The sequence below is a fragment of the Ochotona curzoniae genome, unplaced genomic scaffold (genome assembly GCF_017591425.1).
Source record: "Ochotona curzoniae isolate NIBS_2020 unplaced genomic scaffold, NIBS_Ocur_1.0 scaffold_4953, whole genome shotgun sequence".
NCBI lineage: Eukaryota > Metazoa > Chordata > Mammalia > Lagomorpha > Ochotonidae > Ochotona > Ochotona curzoniae.
Genome location: NW_024467127.1, coordinates 988,037 through 1,000,583, shown reverse-complemented (window position 1 = coordinate 1,000,583; position 12,547 = coordinate 988,037). Strand labels below are relative to the sequence as shown.

The window sequence follows — 12,547 nt, the reverse complement described above, 5'->3', positions numbered from 1 at the left end:
ACCCAAGCGTCTGTCTCCTCACTCTTTGCATAGCTCTCTGAACTTTTAAACTGTGGTCCTGTGCTTTCTGACCAATAGTCCCAGCCACTCAGAGTCATGCTAGAGAGGTGAAAGCTGATGTCCAGCCTCCATCACCACACCTGTCTCATCTCACAGACCTTCTGTGGGGGGACCTGGGAACAAGATCCAGTTTCTGAATGTTCACAATTCTCTAGGGCAGTGGTTCTGTGTGAAAGTTATATCACAGCCAGATGATATGAGTATTTGTCCAAATACGGGAAAAAAGAGTTTAAAGTGAAGTTTAGTTTTACAGGCACTTTTCTTTTTTTTAAAGATTTATTTTTATTATTTTTTCATTGGAAAGGCAGATATACAGAGAGGAGAGACAGAGAGGAAGATCTTCCGTCCCATGATTCACTCCCCAAGTGAGCGCAACGGGTCGATGCTATGCCGATCCGAAGCCAGGAGCCTCTTCCGGGTCTCCCACACGGGTGCAGGTTCCCAAAGCTTTGGGCTGTCCTCGACTGCTTTTCCAGGCCATAGGCAGGGAGCTGCAAGGGAAGTGGGGCTGCCGGGATTAGAACCGGCGCCCATATGGGATCCCGGGTGTGCAAGGCGAGGACCTTAACCACTTGCGCCACCGCGCAGGGCCCTTACAGGCACTTTTCAAAAACATTCACATGCAGCTTTCAAAAAGTTTTTGCACCTAAATAGAACTAAGTTTTTTTACATGGAGAGACAAAAAGAAAAACAAAATACAAAGAAATCCCACTAGCTGACTCATTTCTGAAATATCGGCAACATTTAGGACTAGACCAAATCCAGATCTTTCCTTCCACCCCGCTCCTTCAGATCTCTCCACTGCCTGCTAAGGTCTGTGTTAACAGGAATCTGGTGTTAAGAGGCACTGCCTGGAACAGAAACCAGGGACTCCGAAGTTGATAACTTAATCAATAAGGTAAATGTGAACACCCAAACTCCATTTTTAAAAATTTCATTTCCCATGAAACTTTTGAAATTCTCCCCTATTTCCCAAATTTCTTGAACACAGGGCTTCCCCAGGCATGTACAATGTAAGACTTATCCCTGAAAGTTCTCATCTAGTAGAGCCTTTGCTTATTTGATAGTTCATAATGAATATGAGCATTCTTTTAAAAAAGGAAATCGTTGATTTGAAAGGCAGAGTGACACAGAGAAAGAGAAGATGGTCTAAGAAGACAAAGAGAATCTGACATCTGCCGACTTATTCCGCAAATGCCTGCAGTAGCCAGTTCAGGGCCACATTGAAGCAAGGAGCTAGAATCTCCACTTGGATCTCTCATATGGGTAGCAGAGGCCCAAGTATGTGGGCCATCCTATTCTAGTAGTTTCCCAAGTGCCTTAGCAAGGAGCTGGATCAGAAGTGGAGGCCCTGGGACTTGAAACAGCACCCAGCTGGGACACCACCATTAATCTGAACAGTGTAGCCTTCTGCACTTCAGCATAGGTCCCTGTGAGTTTTCTTAACACTGGAGAACTTGGATATCATTGGGGAAGCTTTCCTACCCTGCCCTCGGTACTCTACGGACAGTCAACGAGGACCAGCACCATGCAACCTGGATCTGTTGAGCTTCCTGAATCCATGACCATGTGAAAATGCTGAATACTGCTGTGTGGTAGCCTCCCAGGAGCCAAGCTGATATCCTGCAGTGTCCTCACAGGTGTTGTGTTAGGAACATTGAGGCCTTTCAGATGTCACCAGGGATATTCTGTGGGTGTACTCTTTTCCCATCATGCTTGTTGGGATGTAAGCCAGTGGCTTGTGGCTAGAGAAGAGTACTTCTATCCAAGATGATGAGACTCTCACAGAATGAGCAGTAACTGAGGGCAAAGGGGCAAAGGCAGGGCTATCCCTGCCTGTTCACAAATATTCTTATTTGATTATCTAATAAAATATCACGATTTCAGCATATGTATTGTGTACCATGTTTTTCTTCTTCATTGCCATTGCCAATGAAATACAATGTATCCTTTCTGAAGTACCTCTGTGCCAGAGCAAGAACACTGTAGCTTACCTCTTGCTACGTGATAAAGCACTGCATAAGGACGCTGAATTCTCTGGTTTGCCTTTCTTGATGAGAGCTGAAGTATGTCAGCTAAGAGCTGTTGTATGCCATGAGATGGAAGGGCTGTTTTACTGAATGCTCTACTTATACCTGACCTAGGGGAGCCAGTGGTCTACTAAGGTATCAGCTCCAAGTTGCTCTCTCTCCATGGACTATAGGCTGGGGTGTCAACATGTCAGCCACAAATGACAAGAGAAGCAGTCTGGGCTGACTTCTGAGACCGGTCCTCTTTGAGGTCATGTCATAACATTTGATTTTATGAAGCAAATCAGTTGTCTCAAAAACTTCTGTGTGTTTGTTTGTGGAGTGGAGAAGGGAAAAATATGTAGAATCCTAAAAGCATGTTGGAGGTTTGTAGAACCACATTATTCTTTTCCCATGACCCAAATTGTTAAATTTGCTTGAGAAAAAGCTACTGTACAAGTATACTGTAAACGTTTACTTCACTGTTATTTACCAAAGATTTAGTATGTCCTTTGAACACTGATTAAGAGATGAAAGATGCACTTACACAGTACCTTTCCCCCCACAGCTTACACACGTAATCTTAGTTGGTAGGTACTATTAGCAACAAGCATCACCTCAAATCACAAAATGGATGAAGGGACAGTTTTAAGACCAGATACCCTGATTTTTTGGCCACCTATGGCTTTGACTGCCAGGGCTGACAAGGAGCCGTTTTCTACACTTCCACCTGCACTGCAAGACAGCCCCCATAGAGATTTCCAAATGACATTTCCCTTAAAAATGAACTTTGAGACAATGGATTTGTTTCATTTCACTGGCTGTACTTTCTAAGAAAAATGAATTTATTGAGCATAAATTCTCATGGATAAAGGTATAATTAAGATGCAGATTTCCATTCCTGCCAGACAACACAGACAGTTTGCTTGTACAGAGCAAACATGTTCCTACGTCTGTTCTCTGGGCTGCTGGCAGAGTGGAGAACTGGGAGAGTGGATTTGGGCTTTGCTTTGTCCTTCCTTCTCTGCAAGAGGATTTAATCACTAACAACCATCAGTCTGCTTCCTGTCTGCCTCCAGGTGAGCATGGGTGATTCATCTCCCAGCTCAGTGTGAGCATGGGCTGTGATCTCCCAGGATGCAATGGGATTACAGAGTGCTGAGACTGTGACAGTGTTCTACAAACACATCCTCCCTCATCCAGGGAAAATAGGCCCTGGGTTGCTTTGAAATTGTGATTATTATCTTCTATTCGCAATGATGTGTAAATACACTCTTCCCGGGAAGCGCTGAAATCTCCATGGAAGTTATTAATTGCACACATGCCTAGAGTTTGTGCTCCAGCTTTCCCCAGGGAGCTCCAAACTCCTTGTAAATATGAATTGCAAACAAAAGTAATGCTTTTGATTTCTGTGACACCATCTCCAAGGGTTTAATTTTGTGTTTCTCAGAATCCTAACAGGAGTGAGACTCTTACAACCCAAGGGCCAGAGCGAGCTTCTGACAGTTCCCTCTGCAAGAGGGGATCATGGAATGCTAAGAAGATGGGTTTCACCTGGATGTGAGCAAGGGTGACCTTGGTACTGAGAAAAAAAATCAAACAGAGAGGTACCAGAACTGATTTATAGAAAGAAAAACTCACCTTTCAACTCACCTGCGCCTTCAGGGATGTAAATTAATGAACATGGGAGGGGAAGAGATTTCCTTAACACAGGAATTACAGTTATCTAATTCAGATTTCATTAACTGACTTTGAAGTAGCCAATAACTAATCCTCAACTTGAACTGGAAGGACTCATCTTGTTTCCTTCCTCGGGGATTTGTTCTGATAAAATGTGTCCACATCAGATGGCTTCGTTTGCTTTACAGTTGGTTCTGTTTTCACTTCTTCCTCTACTGAAGGAAAGGTAGAGGGATTTATCCAGGCTGTTTCTGGCCTGAACACTGAATTCAACTGAAATTGAATTTGTATCTTGCAAATGCAAGCTTTGGCATAATTGTGTTTATGAAACAGCATGTAAATAAGAACCTCAGCTTCCTTTCTGTGAAAGCCCACTTTTCCCGGGAATTCTGCTCTAACACTTCCCTTTCACTGGCAGAAATTTGAACTTGAGATGAGGATGAATTCTTCCAGAATGTTTCTATGCCAGAACTCCCTCACATATTGCACACATCCAAGTGACATCAACTGGTAATGAGCCTGGCTCTTCAGGTGACTGTTCAGTGTTCATCAGGGCACTTACTATTTCCAGTTTCCTGTTGTGCAAATGGGGCTCTTGGAGATGGTGCTGCGTTAATAGAGCTCTGCAGAATCATTGTAACAATGACAGACATAATGACATGGAAGATGGAGACCAAGCCAGCCAGCAATGCTGCTGTTACCACCATTGCCTCTTTGTCCTGATTCCTGAGCATGTGGCTCGGGGGAGTATACATCCTGCTAATGAAGATCATAATTGTGTATGAGTTAGCTGTTATCGATGCCATGTGCCTGATACTCTGAAAAGGCCTGATAGAGCTTCAGCCTCATTATTTCGGGAAGATTATGATGTTTGTGCCCATTTGCATGCATTAGAGGGGCACTACAGAAAGTCCAGTGCCTTGCCTGGGGACTCACATGGACTATCTGGAAGGCAGTGGGGTTCAATCCAGTCAGAAAGGCTCTTAATCAGCACCCTGCCTATGCCCGAGGAAACAGGTGGGTGACAACACACGTTCAAGGTTTGAACTAGGACACTGCATTAGATAGCTACTCATGACCATGAAAAGACTCTGGATACTGACTACTTGGTAAGAGAAGATCCAGCTTGACTCACACTTCTGACAATGCAGTTTTAGATCAGGTGGCACTACTGGCAGAGCAACAAGGTGACCTAGGGTGGAGACAGAAAGGGAGTATGTGTGTGCACGCCCAGGCCTATGTAACAAGGCCATCTGGGTTAAGGGCCCGTGTAACAATTCACTTCCAGAAGGCCCAGCTTGAGACACCACAGCTATCTTCTTATTAGGTTGACATAATAGTACAAGGACTAAATCCGTTTTTGAAGGTTTATGTATTTTATGTGAAACTTAGAGTTACTGATAAAAGGAGAAACAGAGAGAAAGAGGGGAGGAAGAAAGGTGGAAGAGAACATTCCACTTGCTCACCCCTCAGATGGCCACAAGAGCCAATGCTGGGATAGGCCAAAGTTAGGCACATCAGTTGGGTCTCCCACATGAATAACAGGTGTCCACATGTATGGGCCATTTTCCTTTGCTTTCCCCATACCATTAGCAAAGAATTGAATCAGCAATGGAGCTGTTGGGCCACACAAAAAACAGCATCAATATTCGATGTGGATATCCCAGGTGGTTGTGTAACCAGCTATGTAGAACATCAACACTGAGGACCAAGCCTTTAACCATGAGCTTTGTAAAAGAAATACCGACATCCAAACTAACACCCAAACATTAGTAGCCTCTGTGTCAGGGAAGTCTGGTTGAAATTTTAGGCAATTTCAGAGTCATAGGAAGCAACAGGTGCTTTACTCTCTTATATTATAACCAAGGTCTCAGTTGCAGAGTGGGGAAGAACTTGCTTGTAGAGAACAGACCCAACTCGCTATAAAGGAGTCTTATTACATAGAGCACATTGTAAATAGATCACTGATGTAGCCTGCACGAACTTCTTATTCTTTACTGTTACATTTCCATTTAGAGTCTACTATCTTACTCATGAGCCAGCTACATGGTTGATGATTTTAGAAAGTGGTTTAAGAAGTCATCTTGAATTGAACATTATTTATGTTTTCACTAATGGAAGTGTGGGAACCTAACATCAACTGCTCTCATCGCCATCCTTGGCACCTGCAAGGGTCTCACAATCGCTGGGAAAATACATGGACTAAAGCCCGTAGTTACAGGCTTACCGACTGTTTTCCACAAACATCGCTGTTATGAAACACAAATTTTTCTCAATGATCATTAATTAGCGCTCATAGAGATAGGAGCTTCACTGTTTTATTAAGTGCTAGTTCATTTCCCAAATGTTTGCCACAGCTGGGGCTGGGCCAGGGCCAGGGTCAGAAAGGCGGGACAGGCCCCTCCCAGAGGAGGCAGAAATTTCATTACCTGAGTCACCACCCCTGCCTCCCAGAGTCCACATTAACAGGAAAGTGATTTCAGGATCCAGAGGCAGTCCCTCATCCCAGTTACTCCAGTAAATTCACATTTTGTTGAATAGGCTGTCATTTCCCATTTTGTATTCTTGTAATTTTAGTGAAATTTTATTGGCTGGGAAAGCGTCATGGAGCAGTATGTTAAGCTGCACCCCTCGAAGCAGGTATTACATGTGGATGTATATTTCAGGCCTGGCTGTTTCCCTTGGCAATTCAGCTCCCTGCTAATATAACTGAGAAAGTAGCAGAAGACGGTCCAAGGGTTTGAGCCCCTAGGCCCCTGTGGGAGTCTAGCAAGAATAGTGAGCTCCTAGCTTTTGCTTGATCCAGTCCCAAGCATTGCAGTTATTTTTGCAGTAACCTAGCAGATGGAAGATCTTTGTCTTTCTCTAAATTCTCTCTCTCTCTCTCTCTCTCTAAAACTCTTTCAAATAAAATTTTTAAATGGCTATAGAAATGTGACATTTAATTTCATTCCATTAGTGTGTGTGTGTGTGTTTTATATTGAAACAGCTTTCTTTTATCTTCGTAGTATGTTTCACAATAAGGTAATATGATGGCTTGAATTTTGTTATTTTGATTCAGGATCACATTGGCTATTTGAGATTCCTGTGATTACAAGTTTCTACAATGTTTAATAGAAAGAGCTTAGTTGAGTGACCATCCACACAGTGAATGTCCGAGGTCATTTTTTGTTGTTAAGATTGACTTATGTGATAGAGTTGCACAGATGAGGAAGGGAGGGAGAAAGGAAGAGAAGAAGAAGGGAGAGAGGGGGAAGAGGGAAGGAGAGAGAGATGGGGAAAGAGAATGATAGAGAGAGAATCTTCTTCCCATCTGCGGGTCACTCTGGAATCCACAATAGCTGGGGAAGGGAAAGCCAAAGCGAAGTGTTTCATCCAAGTCAGTCCTATGAGTAGTAGGTCCCCAGACACTTAAGCCACATTCCACTTCTATTCCCAGGCCATTTGCTTGGTCCGAAATGGAGAGTGTGGGACTGGTGCCCAGATGGATGGCTCAGCACAAGCAGTGGCTTGACCATCTACACCACAGAAATAGCCCATTGAAAGGGCTCCACTGGGCCCCATGTGATAGCATGACCATATCTACAGCTACATAATTGTCTTGCTTTTGTCCTAAGTTCCACCTTCCTTCAGTAACAATTATCTCTGGGAAATTCTTGTTCTCAACCATGATTCATGCTAATTTTCTCTGAAATCACAAGAAATACATTGTGTATTGTCTATTGAGTGACCTTTTCCCTCTGTGATTCCATCCATCTCTCTGTCCATTTCCACATATTTCAATCCTGCCATGCCTCTCTTTGGAGGCGTAAGTAGTGCAGAAAGAAATGCTTTATAGACTCTAACATTCTGTGCTGAAATGGGCCTGAATCCCTTCGCATTGTCAATATTATTATTTTACTTGTGGAACTTTTGAATTTTCCTGAAATTCTACTCCTCAAGGTAAAGAATATGAAAGCATTTTTATTTCTTTTTTGGAAAGATAAAGAGAAGGAGGCAGAAGGGAGAGAGAGAGGCAGAGGAGGGAGAAAGAAAGCCAGAGAGGAGTGAGGAAAACAAATATAAATAAATAAATAAATAAATACACATAGATATATATATAAACACACGATAACTCTGTCTCTCTGTCTCTCTCTTTCTCTCTCTCATATATATATATATATATATATATCTTCCACCTGTCATTTCACTTCCCAAATGTCTGCAATGGACAGGGCATGGCTGAGACTGGAATTTCAGTTCTCCTTACAAAGAGATTCTTTGGTAGTTTACTCACTGATAGCCATGAACTAGGGGATTAATTTGGATATCAACACTGGTGACAGGAAACTCAAGTACTTGAGCCATCACCATTGCTTCCCGAGGTGTGTATTAACAGGAAGTGGAGTCATTAACTGGAGCTAGGAATCAAAGCCACTCACTCTGAAATGAGATGCAGTGTCTTAATCGCTACACAAAACACTGTTCTGTAAATTAAGAATTTGACTTTAAAAGTGTTTTGAATCTTATGTTAAGTACCTAAAAAATGGTGGGCACATCATAGCAAGAAGCGTGATGGTGCTTTTGTTTCCTTCAGCTAAATTATAAACTTCCTAAAGGACATGGTAGCTACTTGTTCTCTAGAGTATTACACACGACAAACATTGAATTAATGTTAGTTCATAGTTTTGGCAAAATGGAGATAACATTCTCCAGAGTGGCAATTTTATCAAGATGTCTTCTGGAGACTTCAGATGCCAGGCCCTGATCTAGTCTCTGCAGACACAAAGATGAACAAGCCATGCTTCTTCCTAGGGAAGCTTAACTTCCGGAAGAGGAAGACAAAGGAGCCAGGACAAAGTGAGACTGATGTGAATGACAAGTGTAACCATTACACAGACATTTCTCAACTTAGTATAACTTTATGTCCTATGTCACAATTGCATTTATCACATGTCACCAAACACGGAACTCTTTACTTCTACAGTGTAAAAGTCTATAGTGTGCTTCTTTTTGACAAGGATAATTCCATTACAAATACATACACTCCAGAATCATGTAGAAACAGTACCTATCTGATTGTTAAGGCAGTTTTGTATGCTTATTTTTTAAAAACTATTTTTTTTTAATTTGAGAAAAAGTGAAAGAGTTTGCATCTGCTCATTTATTCATCATATGCCAGCAATAATTAGAGCTGGGCCAGGAACTGGGAACTCAGTCTGGATATCCCACATGGGTGGAATAAATCAGAGTGCTTGAGTGACCATCTGCTGCCTCCTAAGCTAGAGAGCACCACACAGGAGCCAGAGCCAAGAACTGAGTCCAGAGGCCCAGATGAGTGATGTGGGTATCCTGTTGTTGGGATAAACTGCTGCTCCAGTGTTTATTTGTAATATCCACATGAGGTCACTTTACCTCTCTTCAAGAGGCATTCTAAATAACATTCACCCTTTATAATACAGGTGCACTGTTGACCACCACACCAAAAAGCAGAGTATTGAAAATTTAAGAGAAAAAGTATATTACACAGAGCTGGAGGATTCACTGTATACTCCCACTCATCAGTTCCTTTCTAGTTGGCAGGATTTACAGACCCTCCATCAGTCCATTGCCTTTAAGAATATGAAGTTGTGGTGGTTGCCATGTGCTAAACCTCATGCAAGAGTGTGGGGTGGGAATAGAGGGTTCTGGCTTGAAGATACAATTCCATAGTTGAAGCCAGGAGGAGAGCCTGAGGAGCTCATGGGGAGCAAGGATGAGCTCTGAGTACCAGGGCCTGGCAGAGACAGGGTGAGGTGACCTGGAGAAACAACAGACGCTTCAAGCCAGACAAGTGTTGCTGGCTTTTGCTCTGCTGTCCATACAGTAAAACACAACACAGGAGATGAGGAATCTTCAGGCCTGATCCTGGACAATTTTCCATCTTGCATCCATTCTTCCATTTTATCATCAAACTTATTTTGGAAAAATTGTGGGTTGTTTTCTGTTCCTAGGAATCACAAGAAAATCATTTCAGGATGGAGAATTCTATAGTAACAGGAACGTTAGATGAGGTATTTAATGATGAAGTGTAAGTCTGGAAGCTTAAAAACACTTCCAAGGTTAGGATCTCTATTGGGAGGATCAGTGCCTAACGGAGGTGTTAGCAAAGATGCTTAAATGCCAGCAGTGTCTATCTTGGAAAACGACACAAAGAATACACACAGGTTTAAATTTCCTCATCAGTGGAATGGTGAGAGAGTCCAATCCGCGTCAAGGAATGTGGCATTCATCACTGTGCCTGCTACATAACTGTCATACACTGATTGACGCTACTGAGATGAATGGAATATCCAAGCACTGGGATTCTATGGGTTAGGAGTCAGAAAGAGGCTCCTACTGACTGATGGTCAAGTAATGGTCTCACAGCATTTAACTGAGTTTTCTTAGATAATTCTTCAGATTATTACATTTTTCCTTAGATATTTTAGTGTTATTTCCTGTTTATATATTGTAAAATGACATGGGAATCGATTTATTGCTAAACCATCTCCAAAATTATTTCATGGTAAGGACTGAGAGCCTCAGGAGTGATGCTCCTTGTCTTCTTATCACTCGGGGGGAGGAGGCTAGGAACCCTGGGAAGGCTGAAGAGATGAGGTTCAGAGAAGGCAAGTGACATCAGAGGCTCAGAGAGAGATGCCTCAGTTCCTGTCCTTTCTTAGAGTGTTTATCCCTGAGATCACAAGCTCTGACACTGGCACTTAACACTGATGTTTCCTGTGTGAGTCCTGGAAAGAGTGCTTGGCATTTGGTTGGTCTGAACACCACTGACACCGGGCAGGAGACCATCAGGAACGGAAATGTCACACACTGTCCCCTGAGACTACTGAGTTCACCGCCCTTGGCCAATGATGTGAGAAATCGGAAAATGTGGCCAAGGGAGACGTCAACCCCACGTGCTGGTGGAATTACCTCTGAGGGAATTCTCAATATGGAGCTTTTCTCACTCATTAGGAGTTTGATTCACAGCAAAGTGCTCACTTTAGGATCTAATGCTCTTTTTTTCCACATGTGCGTGCACACACACACACACTACTTTGTAGTTAATTTGACTCAGGATTCTCAGATTTCCTGTTCAGTTCCATTTCGTAAGTAATGCTCACCCAGAATATTGATTTCCTGACCTTGAACGGGCAGTGATTATCTATCTGGAAAGGATGTGTCTATAGAAATTTGAATGATGCACTGGGACACTGAGGGTTAAAGTGGTTCGCTGTGTTCTAACCACAATGAATGTGCATCAGTAACATTTGACTCAGTGGGTGACAGAGGAGCTGGTTGTCCCCATCTTCCTTTATGTTGAAGAGGATGTAGGAAAGATGGGAATAAATTACTGCAGAAAGTGATGAGAATTGCAGAGAGTGGGGTAATGTTAATTTTATCTTATTAGACTTTTAGTAATCATGTGCAAGCTTTTTTTTTTTTTCAAAATAGCATCCTGGTTTCTGATCACACACACACACACACACACACACACACACACACACACACACACACACACACGATCACTTTTGTTTTGTTGCTGCACCAGAATGTTCCATTGGTATGAGCTTGCATAATTCAAATTCAACATGAAAATGACACAAGGATTGAGAAATAGGTCCTTGGCATAAAGTGAAAAATCAATCAAAATATGATCTCATCACATTTTGTATTTTATGTGGTCTATTTTTAACACCAATTTTTATCGCTTTTCTTTTAAGGAAGTTTGCAGGTCCGCTATCAGCTAAGCAAGGAAGACACCCACATATTCACCATTGACGTAGAGAACTTTGCTAATGGAAGGATGCATCACTTGAAGATAAACCGAGAGGGGAGAGAGCTTACCATGCAGGTATACCACCTTCCTTATTCACACTTGTTTCAGTCTTAGCTGTTCAGTCAAGGCGTTCTGATTTCTACCCAAGGACAAAGTAATAGCCAAGGCTTATAGACATAGTCATGAGTCACATATAAGCCAACCTTGGGAGAGCTAGAGTATTGGTTACCAAGATGTGCTTCTTCATCCTGAAGCACCCTCAGAGCCTGTATCTTTGTTATAAATGCAAATCCTAGGGCCTCATATTGCAACAACTTAACTAGAAGGGTGGGAGAGCAGCAAGCACCAGGTGTATGTCCTGTAGGTCATTCGGATGAGCACAGACTGGATTATGGTCAGAAATACACATGGGGGGAGGTCAGAAAATGCTGTTACAAGGGCAATGGAGAAAGTGTTACTGGGCGACAGGAAGTACTGTGGATGATGTGAGTATTCTATGGTGAACTCTACATATGTTCTCAAGTTAGGACTCAGCTGATTTGAAAGTTACACAGGCTGTGAAAGGCCTTCTGTGAAATCCTGATGATCTCTGCCCAAAGAACAGACAGCCCTGTGGACAGGCAACAAAAAAGCCTAGGCAGAAGCCACACTGCCCATTTAGAATCCAAACCCCAGGCAAGCCCTTCCATCTGCACAGCAGTCACCCCATGCAATGCTCCTGTCCTCTGTTCTATGCTCCTAACTGTACAGTGCTGCATTCACTCTCAGGGACTGACCCTGCTTTTCCAGGCTCATATCTACCCCCTCTCATCAGTGCTTTACCCACTTGCCTGCGTTGTTGTCATGCCATACTCTCCATTGTCTTGCGGAACATACAGAATCCATGGTTCTAGCTAAGGCCTAGCCCACCCTTTGGGGGCCAGATGCCACACCCAAATCAAGAACCCACTGGAGTATTCTTTATTTCCCCCTTTCCATAATTTTCCTGCTTTTTGACTGTTTCCTCAAAATAAAACAT

The 12,547-nt window shown here is 42.8% G+C and overlaps 1 protein-coding gene across 2 annotated transcripts in view; it reads left to right on the top strand.

Annotated features, from left to right (window-relative positions):
- LOC121150345 (contactin-associated protein-like 5) overlaps positions 1 to 12,547 on the top strand; it is a 544,128-nt gene that overhangs the window by 510,779 nt on the left and 20,802 nt on the right. For both annotated transcript variants that reach the window (XM_040971192.1, XM_040971191.1), the window contains exon 20: positions 11,474 to 11,604. In XM_040971192.1, coding sequence (XP_040827126.1) covers positions 11,474 to 11,604 — 131 coding nt within the window. The remainder of the gene's footprint in view (positions 1 to 11,473; positions 11,605 to 12,547) is intronic.